General features: G+C 42.4%; 1 protein-coding gene across 3 annotated transcripts; it reads right to left on the bottom strand.

Moving 5' to 3' along the window:
* Nucleotides 1-1548: 1548 nt before the first annotated feature.
* On the bottom strand, nt 1549-19167 carry LOC306912650 (palmitoyltransferase ZDHHC20-B-like; the record flags this gene model as incomplete). Of its 3 annotated transcripts, none has more annotated exons than XM_079489028.1 (14): nt 1549-2149; nt 2196-6083; nt 6775-6822; nt 6930-7045; nt 8727-8819; nt 10784-10910; nt 11301-11433; nt 12757-12877; nt 13021-13053; nt 13687-13756; nt 14170-14290; nt 17037-17131; nt 18054-18080; nt 19050-19167. In XM_079489028.1, the coding sequence occupies 12 exons, from the start codon at nt 19165-19167 to the stop codon at nt 6779-6781; spliced, it is 1098 nt and encodes a 365-aa protein (XP_079345154.1). In that variant the 3' UTR covers nt 1549-2149; nt 2196-6083; nt 6775-6778. The 3 variants fall into 3 exon arrangements, with proteins under 3 accessions (XP_079345154.1, XP_079345155.1, XP_079345156.1); XM_079489029.1 differs by having other exon boundaries at nt 1549-2162; nt 2208-6083; XM_079489030.1 differs by having other exon boundaries at nt 6775-6819.
* Nucleotides 19168-19197: the final 30 nt, after the last annotated feature.

Here is a 19197-nt window from a genome sequence, read left to right as displayed (position 1 = left end):
TGTCCTTTGAATTTTCACATAATCATTTAGTCTATTTTGTTAACATGCCTTCTGTACAGAGCATTATACAGCCATTACTACGAGGCTTATTGAGTGGTTCCAAAGGTTCAAAGCTCTTGGGTGCATGGCTGCTTTTGCATGGCATGTGGAGGTCACACTTGTTTGGTTTTTAACCAGGGGTGTGTTTACTCTCCACAGAAGATCATTGGCAGTTCAAATGTCCTAGTGGTCATTTACCTTGTGGGTTCATATCACAGCTAGACAAGACACACATGAATGCTGTGCGTGTACACGTGCGTGCGTGCGTGTACACGTACACACACACACACACACACACATGCATACACAGTATACACACTCATTGAACTTCCCTGGAAATGATCACTCAAGCTGTTGGTCATTACATCTGCAACAACATGATCATACAGGAAAAAGACACACCCTTGTGAGTTGCCCAGGGCCCCAGTAGCATTGTTAGAACCTTATCTTAAATGGTCCATTGATAGACGGATTTACAGTAAACCAACACTCAGGACTTTATCATTTTACTGTGGAAGGGTTTGGCCATTAATTTGGTCCGATTTGGATGCTAGTCAGAATTTGGATTTGGATGTGTCTGGGTAGCTTAGTCTGTAGAGCTCTCACCTTTGGACCACAAGTTCATGGGTTCGATCCCAGACACCGCCAACTCAGCGAATGAGTAGCACGTCTTTCTGCAGCAAGTCATGTGGGAAGTACTGGGAGCTGATGGTAGGTGTGGCGCTCCACCTCAGCAATCCATCTCCCAGGGGTCTAGCGCATTGTAACGGGAACAGACTCCCCCGTGTTACCGGCTGATACAGACAATAAGCCACTCCCGACATCTGTTCAAAGGAGTTCCAAAGAAAGTCCAAACTCCAAAGTAATGAGGCTTTCACTTGGAAAAGAAATTGATAATAGTGTGACCAATCTTCATGAAGGTTGTTGAGCTCAATTAGAAAATCTTTCACCACTTGGAACAGGACAGATGCTAACATTTGTTTTACTCTTTATTTATTGTTCAAGTCAGTTATGAACAAACTTACTTTTTGTAGATGGCTTAGTGAAGTGCATATTTTTTCATCTTGTTTTCCGGAACTACTCTGCCAGGACTGGGAGGTAGACCAATCTCTAATTCATATTACATTAAAAACTAAAACTAACATTAAAAACGGAAACTAAAGCTAGGCCTTTTTGGATTGGGGAACTAAGTGATTGCAGGACCTTGATAGTTGGGACCTTTTTGACCCAAACGTTAGTCATCAAGCCTCAACCCAACAGTTGGCAAACACACCAAATAGGACAAGAGAACATCCATCCCGTTATGACAGAGCTATTATTATTGCATAACGTGTGCACTGCTGTCAATATGTGTGATTAGTCTTATTTTCCGCATACCCAAATAAATTGAATCAAGCTGCGAAATCTGTGAACATTTCTTTCTTACAGTTTATGGATTATGGTTGTGCAACAGGAATTTAGATTTAGCCAAAGAAAGCAATGAGAGCAATATTAAAACTGGAGGCTTAAAAAAGAAAAAGAACATTTATTGTTATTTCCACGTTAATTTTTTGTATAGAGGCATGTACTTCATTCATAAAATAGGAACGGTCAAATTAATCAGACAAGAAAAATATATATGCAGTCTTTTTTTCCTTACAATTTCAATATATATACAGTACACACATTGTAAAATAGAACATTGTAACAAAAAGAAACAAGACGTGGCATTAAGCAGAGTTCAAATAGGTTACATCTGCACTGTACATGCAGAAGTAAAATGTCTTGAGTGTTAGTCCAAAAACCCAAATGGGACAGAACTGAAGATTCTTCTCTCCAGGACTGGAGTCCCTATGGCTTCATTTATATCGTCGCGGTTGGGTGGAAACCTACCTCCAGAATTCAGCTATTCCCCCCCCCTGTAAATTATACCCTGCTTCATCATACTATAGTGTCACACGAAAGTTGCAGAAATAGCCAATCTACAAGCTCACGTGTTCCATCATGCTGCATTGTGAGCTTGTGCAAGAACAAAATAAAATGTATAAGTGAAAGTGATTAAGTGTGTCTGTTTTAAATATTGAACCCAATGAAATGCATTAAAAAGAAAAAGAAAAACAAAAAACAACTACTACTATACTAGCCTGGCTAATAAGCCAGACCAAATCAGCCGTTACTATACTACAAACAACTACACTGCATCCATTGGAGCACAGCACAGCTTCATTTTTGAAATGTAACCGTTTTTGGACATACAAGGTTTCCAACCGACAGCAACGATTTGGGTGAGGTGCAAAATACAAGGGTCAGGTTGATTTTCAAACCTGACGCACCTATAGCTGTAGTCGACAAAGAAACAAAAAAATAGAGGCAGTTTTTAATCATAAAACGTAGTTACGCTCCATGCTTCCGAGCATTAGTCAGATGTACACAGTACAATGCAGAGTGTAAAATATGGTACTTGTACCACCCCGATTACAATTAGTTGCGCACCCAGTGTCGCCAATATGAGCTCTAACAATCTCACAGCGCGTTGCGCTGCAACACATTGTGAGTTTGTAGATCAATATGTTTTGGGTGCCCGACACCAACCACGTGACAAAGTATACATCAGCCTTCAGGGTTCGTTTTTACATTAAATTGACACTCTGGATTGTGTGCGGATATATGTACAGAGGTGTGTTAAAAAAATCTCATGGCTGCACAGAGGCATTTCTCCGAAGACAACAATATTACAAAATTACACTCATTTAAGCATCTCTCACACACACACACACGCACACACACACACACACACACACACACACGCACGCACGCACGCACGCACACACACACACACACACACACACACACACACACACACACACACACACACACACACACACACACAAGTCTCAAGGCCAAACAGCTGTGAGAAAGAAAATAAGCATTTAGTAAAAAAAACAAGGACAGGTCCAAGGCGTCAGAATTCAGTGGTCGTGTGGAAAAAAGGCCGGGCCCTACACTCTATTAGCACTCAATTACAACTTTTATATACCCCTTTAAACAAACAATTTAAAAGCCAATGAGCATGGTCAACAGAGAGAGAGCGAGAGATAAAAAAAAAAAAAGAAAAGTTGCGCAATCCCACAAAGTCTGATCATAAACTCAACTGGAATTGCAATCAGTTATCTGCTGGGACTCAAATGGTATTGTACAATATGATTATTATTCCCCCACTGTTGGGATACTCCACAAGACTAATTTATACTGCGTCAGCCAAGCTGTAGCTCATAGCTCCATCTAGCACAGAACTATAAGACATGGCTTAACTCAGTATTAATTAGGCCAGTAGGTTCTCAAACATTTGTATTTATAAAGAGTTACAGATCTGTAAGGGTTCCTAACCATCAAGCATTTAGCTGGGGACCCCTTGGCACCGCCTCAAGGACCCCTGGGGTTTAATTTGAGAACCACTAAATTAGGCTGTACACAGTAAAATCATGCAGTTCAAAAACTGTAGCTGTCCCCTCTAAATTACCTCTTAATCACCACACAACAAAACACCCCACAGTCTTGTCTGTTGTACATTCATTACAATAGTGATTAATAATTACCCACAGACACACACACCATCATCATAACAGACTCACTATTGTCACGGAAACATGTCTGTAAACATCACAAAGGTTCTGACAGGTTTCATTAAGAGGAGACTCCCGCAACACCCGAAAGGAGAGTGATCAGGACGATGCTGAAAACAAATCAGCAGAAATTGATCAAGTTTTGAATTAGGTCCATGTCCCTGGTTAAGGAACTGCATCTTCTAGAAGCACAAGTCATTCAAAAGTCCCCCCCCCCCCCACCCGGCTGTTTTGATATACCATAATGTTTCGGTTTCTTTTTTAAGTTAGTTGTGAATTTCCGAACACAGGCTCTTTACTCATTTCTCTGATGCGGGAAGTGACCTTCAAATATTCTGTCAGACCCTTTGAGTCACCCACACTGGCACAAAACACGTCACTGTTAAGACTCCACTGAAGTCTGAGCTCATTTGACGATTGGAGGTCAAAGCTCTACATTAAATACACATGTACATGCAGTCTAATGCAGACACACGAAGCTGTACTTGTCACCTCCAGCTTACATAACATTCTGTAAATCAGAGTGGGGCTCATTCACTTTCACCTGTAAACGGAAATTACCCATGAGAGTTCTAAACGAGCACCTGGGTGCAATGAAACAAGATTTGAGTGAGATTTGAGAGAAAACTTCACTTGCTCTAACTGACTAGACTGAAAGTGAATTGACCCCAAGCCATCTACTGTATACCAAGGATGTTTACTGCCACCCCCTGGCCAGCACTGGAACTGCAATAAGACCACAACCCACAACCCCATATCCAACCCACAACCCCTTTATACAAACAGTACTGCTTGGAAAAGAAATTAACAAAAAAGAAAGAAAATTTATAAATAAACGATACAAAAAGGCCAAAGATGCATTTGAAATATATTTAAAAATTTAAATATATTCTGGACCCTGGAAATAAATTAAAATAAATCTAACCTAACTAACAAAAAAAAGAAAGAAAAGAAAAACTACCATACACAGTGTCCAAAACATATTTTGGGCCATTCGTGTACAGTATATTACAAAACAAAAACATATTTTCTGCCGCAAAAATTCTGCAGTGTCGGGGTGAACGTCAACTGGTTATTAGGACACTGGCCCAATGAGGTGCTGAAGCAAAGGTAAAGGTAAAAGGTGACATGCTGTAAACACTTCTTGTTCAGAGGTCGGACCTCCTGATGGGACAGCCCTTATTTGGCAATGAACAGAGGTGGACTTGCACAGGCCGAAAGCACCGAGCTGTAGAAAAACAAAAACAAACACACAAGGAACGTGACGGGAGGATGAACGGGAAAGCCAAGGAAAACGGATCACTCGCTCCTTCCCAGCATGATGGCATCGTTGGCGGATATTAAAGAACGAATAATCACTTCCAGATGATGAAGCCGCAGGTGAATGAACGCGTGTAAACCAAACACAATAAAGCTGATCTTTGTTTTTGTTGTTTTTGAAGTTCCCGTTAGTCAGAAAACACACATACGTGCCGGTAAATCATATAGCCAGCCTATATCCACTCGATCTGGGATGCTTTTTTTTGTCTTCTTTTTTGGGGGGGGACATGATAAAAAGCAGCACGTTGTTTGATGGACATTGATACTTCATTCAGAAAGTGCAAATGTGCCATCCTGTGCTCTCGACGTCCAAAACCCCAGTTCTCACGGTTTTTGCTCCATAAATTCATGCTCCATAAGTTCGGCCCAGAACAATGTGTGCACACACACACACAGACATACGCACTGGTTCTCCACGATGTAGTCCAAGGATTTGGTTGGCATGATCCCATCTCTAAGGTGCAGTCCATGCAGTCATTGTACATCATCATGAGTTAAAACACACAAAGAAGACTCAATGTAGACTGAACCGTGATGATGATGATGATGGCATCCATTTCTCCCTTTCTAAAAAACACAAGGTGAAATAAATGTCTTTTCTGTTCCTGCCCGTCGCACTCGGTGGTTCAAGTCCTCGTTATAGACCCTCAAACTAGCCCACAGTGCACCCTCTGGCGAGTTTCCTGGTCAAATGGCTGCTTTTCCTTTCCCCGCATCGAGTCATACTCTAATCCACTCTAATCAGTCCCTGTTGAACACTGGATGGCCGAGGCTGAGGTTTTCCTCATTTACAGGGAGAAGAAACAAACTAAATGATCCAAAAATGTGTTTCTAATAATGTGTGCATAATGTGTGTGTGTGTGTGTGTGTGTGTGTGGGGGGGGGGGGGGGTTTGCGTGTTTAGTAGGTGTGAAATTTACTCCATGGCACTGCATGCTGACAACATCAATACCAGCCGCCATGTCTGGGCTCTGTGTGATGGGCCGAAGGAGAACGCACGTCCGCAGTTATGCTGCATGGATCTGAAGGAAGACAGATGAGTGCCGGGAGGCGGTTTCCATGGCGACAAACTAAAGTGTTGCTTTGCTTAAGGCATCATATTAGACGGCAGAGGGCTTTCTCCTGTGGGAGGCAAGAGGAGAGGAAGGTGAGATCATTAACCCATTCTGACCTGAGATCAGATTCTAAAAATGTCTTCTACATCCTGACAGTTTTCTGAAAAAGCTATGTTTCTATGTCAGTGGTTCTTCGATTTTTCAAAAATAGCAGACCTACAAGCTCGTAGCGCGCCACTCGGTGGCGCGCTATGAGCTTGTAGATCTGCTATTTTTCAATAGCTAAAGCATAACATAATGCTAACACCAAAAGGGGTTCCCGCCCAAAATGGGTTAAGAGGAAACATCTGCGCTCATTACGCCACTATCTTCAGTTTCCTTTGAAGAAATATTAGCTCCGCGAAAATGTACATAATTGAGCGTTAACCAGGCATCGGTGCCAAGAGAGATTGTTAGCGAGCACCGCATCTAAGTTAAAACTCATAGCTGTTCTCTTGAGCACTGGTTCTCAACGTCGGGTCAAAAGGACCACCATTGGGTCCAGAATCTGGAAACTTACAGGTCGGTACCTCTGAGTGTGCACCCCCAGATTTAAATGAACACTGAGGATTTCACAGTGTAGAATGGGGTCCGAGAGATAGAAAATTGTATCAAAAGGGGGTCTAAAAGCATATCAAAACTGCAAAAATTCTTGAAATGAACAAAGGTAGAGAATCACTGATCTTGAGTACATATTGACTGAGAAATGATCGGTTCACCTGGTTATGACTCGCTCTCCATGGAGATTGTGATGGTCTCACTTTCTGCTGTGGGGGTAGGACGTTTCAAAGAGAGAAGAAGTCAGGCACAGAGAAATCACAATAGACCCAAAGGTAAACACTGACTTGAAAATCATTATTATTATCCAATTAACCTGATTTCAGGGTGTCATTAGCCAGATGATCTGTGTTGTTGCTGTGCTGGTCATTGGGTAGGAGGCAGTTCTCGGTCTCACCGAGGGGGCTTGCTAAGCCTTGGACATCGCCAGTGCTGAAAAGACAAGGCATTAACCCATTCAATCCTGGAAATATATATATATATATATATGGGCGGCTGTGGCTCAGGAGGTAGAGCAGGTCGTCCAATGATTCCTGGGTCGGCGGTTCGAATCCCGGCTCCTCCTGTCCACATGTCGAAGTGTCCTTGAGCAAGACACTGAACCCTACATTGCCTCCAATGAGTTGGTCGGTGTGAGCTTGCCACCATTGGTGTGTGAATGTGGGAAGTGAGGACACTGACGTCGACTGTTCGCCGCTTCACCTCCCAATGTATGAATGAATGAACCATTGTAAAGCACTTTGAGCACTTGGAAAAGCGCTATAAAAATGCAATTCATTATATATATATAGTTGGGATTTGGAAGACATTTTTTAAATCGGTCCAAACATGCTACTTCCAATTTAGGAATATCACTAGAATTATAAATCACTAGAAACTTCCTGTCACCTGCAGATCTAGAAAAGGTAAGTCATGCTTTTATTTCTTCTCGTCTAGATTACTGTGACTCAATTTTTTCCCCGGTCTCTGCAAAATAGCTTTATCCCGTCTCCAATCAGTACAGAACCCAGCTGCCAGACTGTTAATCAACTCTAAAAAACGTGACCACCTCTCCCCCATCCTAGCTAATCTTCATTGGTTACCCGTTAAGTTTCAGAATTGATATTAAGATTTTACTTTTAAAACGGCCAGGCTCCCAGCTATGTCTCTTTGGAACGCCCTACCTGTTGTGCTAAGGTGTGCAAAATCTGTGTCATCTTTTAAATCTATTCTGAAAACCCACCTCTATGATAAAGCCTTTTCTAAATTGTCATAGTTGTATTGCTTTGTATGTTTCTATTTTGTATTGCCTGCTATTTTATTCATTGATCTTTTGTTGTACCTGCTTTCTTTTACCCTGCTCTGTAAAGCACTTTGTTGACAACGTCTAGAAATGTGCTACATAAATAAATTGAATACCAACGAAGTTACTCTTTTACCAACTCGCTCCGGGCGTAGAGCCGGCGGAACGGCTCAGCCTGGTATTCCAAAAAGTAACCTAAGTAAATGATGCTTAAACGGTTAAACCTAACCTTATTCCTAACATTAACCTCAGTAAAACACTATTCTCAAACTTAACACCAGTAAAACTATGCCTTAACCCTAAACTTAAGTTATTTCTAACCTTATTCTCAGTAAAACAAAATAAAGAATACAAGAACCGCCGCACCGAGCGGTCGGCGGAAAAAAACGAGGGCGAGATGGATTATGGGCGACAGTACCTGTTACCAATACATTCATTATCATTGTCATTAAATGGGTTAAAACAACAAGTTGGGTTCAGCCAATAAATATGGGGTTTTGACAGCTCATAATGATATTTTGGGGACTACGCTGTCATTGTTCATGGCTTACTTTTTAGAAAAATTACAAGGTCCCACAGAATGATATTCTTAACAGTCTGGAGCAGCATTTATGCCAAAGTGATTTAGTTTGTTGGATGGAGAATGGTATTATGTACGTTAGACTAAACGGACCCCCCTCGGCTCTCGGTTTGGGGCTCGGGTCTTCGGTACTGGGCAGACCTCTACTTTTTTTCAAACACATTCCCTTTCCTTATTGGCACATACTTGGGCAAAATTAGTTAATTATAAGTACACCATGTTAACATTTGTGAAGATCTGTGTCTGCTCACCTTTTACTGGGCTCTGGCTGCATGTTGACAGTGGCCTGCTCTGCGTCAACGGTGTTGACCAACCTTGAGGAAAACGTCAGCCCATCTCCCTGGCTGGTGTCAAACGAGAATACAAGAGACGGAGCTCAAAACCCCAGCGAACCAAATGCACACATGGATGTAACATGATGTTTAGACTACACAAACAAAGGAATCATAAAGAAGGTTAAATAACATGTCTTTACTAAAGCCTAATTCATAATTTGTAAATACTTCCTTAATGTTAACGAAGTCCACAACCACAACACCAGAAGGAGTGCAACAAACCATGTGGAACCAAGATTCGGCACAAACAAGGGACTACATTATTTTCGCTCCTATGCCACCAAAATGTGGAATGCCGTCATTAAGACATGTGAATCCCTTGACTCCTTCAAAACCGCTCTCAAAGGGCACCTACGGACGGCTGCAATTCGAAACTGGCCCCCATAAAAATCAGAATCCCCCCCCCCCCCCACCACTTTTTCCCCTCACTGTATGTTTCTTTTCCCTTTTTTCCCTCCTTTATAATGAATTCCTGTTCTGTTCTTTTTGGCCTTTAGTTTTTGATGTTTTGATGATTTGAACAAGGTGGACCCTCTTGTAAACAAGTGTAATGCTTTATTGGGTCGTCCACTCACAGTTAACAGTCTTTGTATTGAGTTGTGCTTGAAATGTACTGTAATTCTGCAAACCGTTAATAAATATTTCAATCAATCAATCAATGTCACACAACGGTGTCACTTGCGTTGTTAGCTTGAAAATCTGTTCTTTTCAGCGAATGACACTAGTATAAACTAGAAATGTCATCCCAGGTTGCCTAACCAGAGCCTGCAAACTGGAAGGCGGTCATAGCCAATTGGAATAGAATCTGAAGAATCTGATTCATACATCTTTCTCACATGACTCCAGAGATTATGGGCTCCATTTTCGTCACCGCTAAACCCCTTATCCCTAAACTTCTTTGCCTTTTTTTTTTTTTTACTATTTTGAAAAACATTTTTGAATAGTTCAATTAGCCAATCTACATTGACACGTTGTGAGCTTGTAGACTGGCCATTTTAACTATTCAAAAATGTTTTGCAAAATAATAAATAGGCAAAGAAGTTTAGGGATAAGGGGTTTAGCGGTTACGAAAATGGAGCCCAATGTCTGTGTTTTGCAAAAAAGCTTTATGCTGATCGTTCCAACAGTTCCGGAGATGAGCTGTTCACAGACACATGGACAGACGGAAATACAGGCCGACAGGTTAAATGCCCTTTCTGGTGTTTGTAGAGTCTGTGGTAAATGGTAAATGGTGCATTTATATAGCGCCTTTATCCAAGGCGCTTTACATAGATTGTGCATTACATTCACCCATTCACACACCGATTGTGGCAGAAGCCATGCAAGGTTAACCTGACTCCGCCAGATGGGGCAGCAGAGAGTACACTGGGTTCCCCCCTCCTGCTCGCGAGTTTTTTATTCCTATGATGGGAGGGAATTTGGAGCGCTGTGATTGGTTGTCAGTGGAGTAGGAAGCGCTGGGCTGTGTTTTGGACCGCACACAAGTGTTTATGCCTACTAGTACTCTATGACTAGTACTAACCCTATCTCTAACTCTAACCTAAACATAACCGCAAGCAGGGGAGCAACGCACCCCTCACCAACCTTAATCCAAAAACTATTAACGTACCCCTCACCAACCTTAATCCAAAAACTATTATAAAATCCGCGGTAGTAAAAGAGTGGTAAAACGAGCGCTCCTAAACCTGAGCTATCCTAGGAATAAAAAACTAGCCTCCTGCTCCCATCTGGGAACTCTCAGACCCAGTGTACTCTCTGCTGCCCCATCTGGCGGAGTCAGGTTAATGCAAGGTACCAACCAGCACATCGGGAGCAATTTGGGGTTCAGTGTCTTGCCCAAGGACACTTCGACATGTAGACAGGAGGAGCCGGGATTCGAACCGCCGACCCATGGATCATTGGACGACCTGCTCTACCTCCTGAGCCACAGTCGCCCCACACAGTCTGTGCCTTATGTGATCTACTTTCATCACCTGGTGAAGACGGGCAGCGGCCAATATTTCTTCTGGTCTCCAAAGACCTCAGCGATGTTCTTCCGGAAGCCCAGAGAGAAACCGTTCTTATCAGAGCCCGTCCTAAAGACTGGCGCTCTGAATGCCTCTGAGATGAAGGAAACAGGTACCGGCAGACATAGAATAGAGAGAATGAAAAGAGTAAATTATATACAAATATCTAGAGTCACTATGAAAGCATCTATTGTCCAGACAAGGCTGCTTGTAAAAAAAATAGAACACTTAGAATACAACGATACATTTGGATGGTAAAAAGGATCTCATTTGAAGTGATGACAGCAAAAGCTGCAACAAATGTTTGGATGAGTGCTATCTCTCTCTCTCTACATAGAGCACAGTGTGTATTATTGGGTGATGCCGTCATCAAATCAATGGTCACGGAAGATATGCAGTTTAACTGTGTTTTGGGCATGTCATTATATGCAAAATTATAAATTTGAGATTTAGACACAGTATGTGTGTATGTCTTGTGCCTTACCTATAGTGGACCTGTTCTTCCCTACAAGCCACAGGTGGTAGCTGAAGAGGGACAGAATACTGATGCAGAACATGGCAGCCACAAAAAAGAGAAACAACACGTGGAACTTGGCACGAGTGTCCGGCAGCTCATTCTGACAGGGATGAAGAAGAGAACAAGAACATGTCAATGTCGAATTTGTACAGAGACGGAGAGCAAAAGAGAGGAAGTAGAAAGTGATAGAAAAGGGAGACTGGCAGAAAGAGGAAGAAAGATATAAAAAAATAATCTCATCATGACAACACAGCACTGCACAAAGACGATGACAAAATCACCACAAGACAGACTGCAACTAAAGGCTTTGGAGGGACGCTGGATTACCTTGGGGCAGTTCTCTGCCGCTTTCCTCCGGCAAAGCTTTAGTACAAATAGAGACAGACTCAGTTAGCAACACCGGGAGAGCACAGGTGGATCGAAAGAGGGGGAGGCGATGCAATGGAAGAGGGAGGATAGAGGGTGCTAGGCGACCAAACTGAGAAATTAAAGGGCAAACCGAAGTAGCGGCCAGGAGAGGAGGGAAGAGAATAGAAAAGAGGAGAGAGGGTAGGTCACAAAAACATGCAGTAATCATGGTCTCTAAACTGCCTCCCCCTGGCCAGCCGGGGCGCCTGATGGAGGGGAAAGGAACTGGTTGGAATAACGTGTTCCTTCCACGCGCTACGTCCAATCAGGGAAACTCCCCCCTGTCACGTGTAAAGGAGCAACTTGGACACTCAGGCAGGAAGGAAGCATGAGTTAAGTCCGTTGCTCTCCCCATGTCCCCCATATATGGGGACTAGGTTGGCGGAGGGTGTGTAGAGAGCCCAGGATCACATTAGATAATTGGCACAGGGGTGAAAAAATGGGTTACAAAATCGAGGGATAAAAATTAAAAATAAGAAAAGAGGAGAGAAGAGAGAAAGAGGGCAGGTGTAGGTGTGTCCAGAACTCAAATGGAAAGATGAAAAGCGGGACTTGGTGCTGGTCAGTGAATCAATGGGGTAAAGGTTGTCGGTGGTGGTCGTGTAGGGAGAGGAGGATGCAGGGAAGAGTCATGGTGTGACCGACGGCTGTGATAGTGCAGATAGTGAGAGAACAATGGCCCACCCTGTGTGGTTAGAACACAGGAGGGAAGAGAACAGAGAGGGGTGAGCGAGGGTGAAGTGGTAAGAGAGGACAAAGAAACACTGGCGCAGCACAGCTTAGTACAAGAGTGTCGAGCAGCATGCGGGACGGCGGGCAGGGCATCCATACAGGCGGCGGCACAGCCTCTACACACACACACACACACACACACACCACACACCACACACACACACACACACACACACACACACACACACACACACACACAGTGTGTGTGTGCGTGAGTGAGTGGACAGAGAGTCAGGGAATGTGTTGTTCGGTGGACACGGGTCCATCGAGTGTCATTACTCACTGTCCAGAACTTTATGAAATACTGCAGTACGGTTGCTGCAATGAACAAACAGTACACCAGCGAATAGGCCAGGAAGAGTATGAAGAACTTGTAGTTGGAGAATCCCACACAGTTGTTCACCCTGTTGGGAGACACACAGACGCAGCAGAGTCAGATGGAGATGGATGTTGCAACACTGTGAAATCAACACGGTGGAAATGTAACATTGCCCTCACTGAGCATACAAACTCTGTGACTCAATGCACATGCTACATACATACATACCAGGGACAATGATGGTCCATCTTCAGCACACACCTATCATACAGAGGAGGGAAGACAGACCACACGGAGGAAAGTTTGAAATGAAAGAGAAAGTTATAGTGAGAAAGAGGGAGGAGATAAAACAAGCTGTTGTTCAGTGGGTTCAATTGTTTTCAGTGGAATGACTAAATGCAATAGTATTCAACCCAGTTACATTAAAACAACTTATGTAGCTACTAGCTAGGTAGGACCATATAAACAACCTTTGGCTTGGACACATCTAGTCAGCTGTTTGTAGTTTGCATAACCTAACAAGTTAGCCATAAACAACCACTTTGCACGTTAGTGCATGTTGACCCAAAATGGGTTGGACAGGAACAAGTCCAAAAACAATTTCTCTCACTATATAATTATTGGATATTTAATGTCACATTACAGGTAGTCAGCTAACAACTGACAGTACAAGGCTTTTGTAAATGCATATTGGCTCCTGGGCTGGCACAGAAGGAACTGGGAGGGCGGTTAGCCAACATGACATCAAGCTCCCACATTCTGAGGTTGTAGAAATGGTGTACCAGTTCAGAGGTCACAATCTGTTTCATTGTGTTATCAGGGAAAAGAAACCGTCTATACAGCAGATTTAAGTTTGAACGTAAAGCAACAGTATGACAGACGGTGTTTACTTACATATCACAGGCGGAGCAGTGGTGACAGCGGTCTGGTTTGATGACTTGACAGCGGTCACAGTAGCGGATCGCTGCACAAACAGCAGTCTGGTTATTATTATTACTTCAGAGACTACTCCAACACAGAGCAGTCATTATAGTTAATAAAAAATGGAAAAAAAGGGGGGAAAACCAATTAATTGTTGGCTGGAACCTTTCATAAATAACATGATGTGTAAATCATATCTGATGTCATTCACATCATTCTTTTTTCATCTTCTATGAATCAAAGGCTTTCTTCACAATACAATTTTAACTAAAACTAAACTAAACTAGCCAATTACTAAAACTAAAAACGAACTAGATAAGCACTTAAAACTAACTAAAATAACTATATGACCCAGAGGAAAAACATTTGATGAGATGAGACAGCACTGTCTGATGCACATGAGACATGAGTTCACAAACACAGGCAAAGAAAACAAACAAACATGCGCAGACCAACCTCCAGCGCCTGTGCGTGTGTAGAGAGGCAGGTTGGCGGCAGCCCTCCACAGGATCTCCTGCTGGGTCTCTGGCCTCTCCTCCTTCTCATAGCGTTCTTTCTCTACCTTCGGGAGGCAGAACTGGTGACATAGAGAGACAGGCTGTTAAGGCCTAATTTATACTTATTTGTGTAATCACATTTGGGATGATCGCAATTATTTTGCATAATCGTCAAAATTGTTTCCATGTTGAAAAATTGATGTCAGAAATGTCTTAATTGATTCAAATATTCCAATATTCGATGTAAAACACACAATTAAATAGTTAATCATAATTATTAGTGTGACAATTAATCGTCATGTAAAATGTCATAATCGTTACAGCCCTAGGCACATGATGGTGTTGCTTGCCGGCGAGAACTGATCTTCCAGCTAGCAATGTGTTGAAGTTCAGTTCTTGTTGGCAAGCGACACCGACGATGCTGGGCACTGAAAACAAACTCTTTTAGCTTTTAGCTGTAGACTTTTATCTGTAACACAGACCAACATAGGAACAGACATTGGTATTCAACTACAATATGTGACATTAAAAGACCAAGCTTATTGACATTCTCATTCCAAAACAAACTGCATAGGCTACAAGCTACAGTAAACAGTAAAAATATTTATCACATATCCAGCCTTTATATGCCCTAGGTAAGGGGAGTGATATAAAGTACAAGCAGGGTGGTGGTAAGTGTGTGCTGATTGGACAGCTTCTGTTCTGTACAGTTATAGGGCAGTTGACCAATGAGCGCAAACTAGATCCAAAATCTCCTGTAGGAACTGCCGAGACTGGATGTTTCACCCAGGGACCGCCCCTAATACGCATATGCCTAAGGCCTGACTCACACCTTCACAACAGATTGATGTATAGCTGATGCATGAGACTTATTGACTGATGCAAGCTCACAATGCATTTCCAATGGGAGTCACATGGTTTGACACAACATTTGTGTTGTATGAGGGGGGAAGTCGAAACACAGCCGAAAGCCGTACAACACAAATGTTGTGTCAAACCATGTGACTTCCATTGGAAATGCATTGGGGCAAGATGTAAACAAACCCTTTCTTTACATCTAGCATGCATCAATGTTGTATGCTAGATCGAAAGGTGTGAGTGAAGCCTTACTAACCTGACAAAACGATGCCTAAACCGAACCTTTCACAACAACTTTGCATTAACCTAACCTCCCAGAAACTAAGCCTAAACCTAACATCAAAACTATGGCCGCCCGAGGTGGAACACCCTGAATAGTGGTACTCTCAGGAATTGGCACGGTGAGCGACCTCATTACTTAACATGACAAACATGGATGAAACTCTGCCACCCAGCACAGTTGCTGTGATATGGCTTGGTATCAATAAAGAATGAAGGTCACACTCAGAGCTGATGCATTTACCTTTTCTTCTTTTTTTAATAACCCATTATGAGACAGAAAAAAAACAACATTTTGGCCATATGGCCTTCATCGAAGTGTAGCAAATAACACCATAGGGATGTGCCGATGAGACATTTTGGCCGATATCGATATCCGATATAATTAATTGCTGGTATGGCCGATAACCGATATTACCGATGTTGATATGATCTCATTCTGTATTGAAAAATTATAATAATTTTGTCCATTCTGAAAAATACATGTAACAGGGTATCTGCACTGCAGGCTTAGGCAAGTCAGATTTAACTTGAATACCTTTATAATTAATATTGTGAGCTTGTAGATCTGTTCAAGCTGCTACTTTGGGCTTGTTTATCTGTAAAGACAGACCGATTAATCGGACCGATTAATTAATCGGTCTGATTGATTAATCAAACCGATGCCGATTAATCTAAAAACAACTCAAATCGGCCGATACCGATGTGTTTGCCGATTAATCTGATGATAACAGGTGTCATCATCATTCTCATCTAATTTCTGATTACTAATTGCGGATTGTTGTGGCGAGTGGAAAACAGCTACCTTTAATGGGTCAGAGAACAGCTGCAACGTGCAGCTGATTATCACCACACTGTCAGGGAATTCCTGACTATACCATTTTGTTCGCCAGGGCAGTTGTTCCTCATTAGCAGTAATGTTAAAGGACCACTTCACCACTTTTCAACATCTCTTCATATAATTGGTCCTCACTAATGTTCATGATAAAACACCACCATTTTTTCCCTACTCAGTCTGTGTCTCATAGGAGGGCTTTGGGCAGTTTGGACACCCGTCCACCAGTGACATCATCATTAGGCAGATTTTTTAAGATGATGTTTTAAAATATATTTAGATTTTTATTATCGTGAGAACGATGGCTTCAACTTTTGCATTGCAACTTTTCAGGAAAAGAAAACCTGCAGTTTCTATTAGCTACACCATCGATGATGTCACTGGTGGATGGGTTTCTGAACTGCCCACAGCCCTCCTATGAGACACAGACTGAGTAGGAAAAAATGGTGGTATTTTATCATGAACATTAGTTAGGACCAATTATAGTAAGATAAGTTGAAAAGTGGTGAAGTGGTCCTTTAATTTATTAACTTAAAATTGTTGATCACATGCCATTTTGTCATTGTGAATAAATAGGCATATGGCTATGACCAAATTATCAACCACCCAGCAGTCATTGTTGACCTCATATACAGGAAGGCTACATCACCCATCACCTAATGACTCAAGCTGATAAACCTGCCCTCAGGTGGATAAGCTTGGGCAGTGACGAACAAACACAGTGATGTTGTGTTGACATAAAAAACGAGTACACCTCTATGCCTGTATACCATGCATGGTTCAGACCACTCTTCATATCTTTTATGGCAATGTAGTGAGTAAAGGCACACAGACAGTCAGTCACACCACTGTACCTCTTTGGAAGGGTTTGAAGGCTTGGAGAAGATGGTCATCCAGTAGGACCATACAAACATGATGAAGGATATATGGAAAAACACCAGGTACAAAACTAGGACAAAACATGGAAAAGGCATTAGGATCAACAACACATTCACAAGGTTCTACTTTCTTTGACAAAGGAGAAAACACTAGACTGTGAAAAAGCAGACTATAAGATGCAGCTGTCACTGTGTCAACATAACGCTTGGGATACTATGATGGCAGGTTACATACTAAGATAGACATATAGCAAATCTGACTTGTATAATGAAAGAGAGATCAGGCTGAACGTATTGAACTGAACGTACATGTTCAATACTCTAAGGTTCAGGCTCCTTACAAGAGGATCCATCTTGTGAGGATGCATTACTTTACTTTACTCATTACTTACCGTATGCAATATTGCTCAGCACTATCAGAAAGTAGAGATGCAAGAGCAGTGAATCCACTAGTCTAATTTGCACTTTGCCGTATGACCGTGGCAAATAACGCTAAGGGCAATTAACCGATTTCCAATATATGAATAAATAAGGCTATGTGACAAACATCCCAACATTCGTCATTGTCCTCAGGCAGGATGCATTGTGTAGCTGAAAATCTGTTATTTTGAGCGAGTGATGCCTGCCAACAATGGTGCTTTACATACGTATGTACGACTAAAGTATAAATTAGGATTATGCCAGTATCTGTGGCTTACAAGGTAATGTGTCTGTCGTTGTCTATGCATGAACATCGCCTCTTAGTCAAGATAGAGACGGAGTGTGCCTGAAGAGTGTGCATCATTTTGTCTGTGCCAATCTGAGTCAAGGTCTGCCCAGAGGAGCTCAAATGGACATGTCACTGAGCCAAGCGGCTCCGTTGCAATGAGCATCAAATTGCCTCATTTCAGTATTCTAGACAATCTAGTGAATCTAGTGAGTCCTCTCATCCAGTGACCAGTAATGAAACATCAAATCCAGCTAGTCTACATCTGTGTGTAGTCGTGTACTTACTCTGCTCTGCAAAACTGGGGATGGTGACTAGAAGAGAGAAGACAGGAGGGGGGAAACCACCCGTTAAAAAGCTAATACATTCACAGAACACATTGCTAGACAGTTAGACCTATATAGACATTTAACTGATTAACCACTTTACCCTATATTTTGTTGACTGGAGTCCATCGATCGAAGCTCTATACTATAGTAACTTTTCTGTTTTCCCTGACTCAGATAGTACTACATTAATTAAATATCTTTGTTATTTTCGGCAAATTATCCCCAATAGGGATGACGCGGGTCAACTGTTTAAGAAAAGCATTTCACTAACTTGGCGAGGTGAACATTTCAGTCAAATCCGTCACCTTTCATGCGCTCTTTATTCAAAACGATTGTTAACGTTATACGCAAATATACTTCCTTCACCAAGACACTACACCTAAAGCACAAAGATAGCGTATCATTCATCGTTAGTTAATAATCGGTCCTATGAAACGTTAGTGTGATTATTCATCATTCTGATCCAACACAGTCAGACACATTAAAGGTGGCCGGGGCCCGGGGGGTGCCACTGCCAATAAAACCATAAAATCACGGCAAAACTTTTTATTTTGGTGAAACCCATACATATGTCTTTGTAAAACACAATAGCAATGTAAGGCAACGTCGATCCCACTGTAATAGGCTACAAAATAAAACAGCTGTATAATGTATGCATGTAGAAGCAGCACCATTGTTGAGCTGCAGTCCCGTTCACTTCCTGTTGGGCTGGACAACAGCTGGGTGGACAGCAGCATACACACACTCCGTACGACGGTGCCGCTCGCCCCAAAAGAACAGATCTACAAGCCATCAACGCGACGCTCCAGCGACTCCGCGACGCGCTGTTAGCTTGTAGATCTGTTATTTTTTCCCGAGCGAAGGCAACCCCCTCACAAAAAAACCCCCAAGCCTTTTAATTTCTCTAACGTGGAAAGAAACGGATCATCGCACGGCAGAACGGGCCGAACTTACATATACAGAGCTCCACGACGTACGCGTAGTAGGACCAGCAGACGACCAGGGCGATGAAGATGACAGGGATCCATGCTAAGCCCCGTTGACAGCATCTCAGTACGTGTGTGGGCGCCATCTTTCTCACTCTCTGACTGAGGAAAAGGGA

The sequence above is a fragment of the Electrona antarctica genome, assembly GCF_951216825.1.
Source record: "Electrona antarctica genome assembly, chromosome: 20".
Taxonomy (NCBI): Eukaryota; Metazoa; Chordata; class Actinopteri; order Myctophiformes; family Myctophidae; genus Electrona; species Electrona antarctica.
Note: the sequence above shows the minus strand (reverse complement) of the source record. Positions and strands in the feature narration are given on the sequence as shown.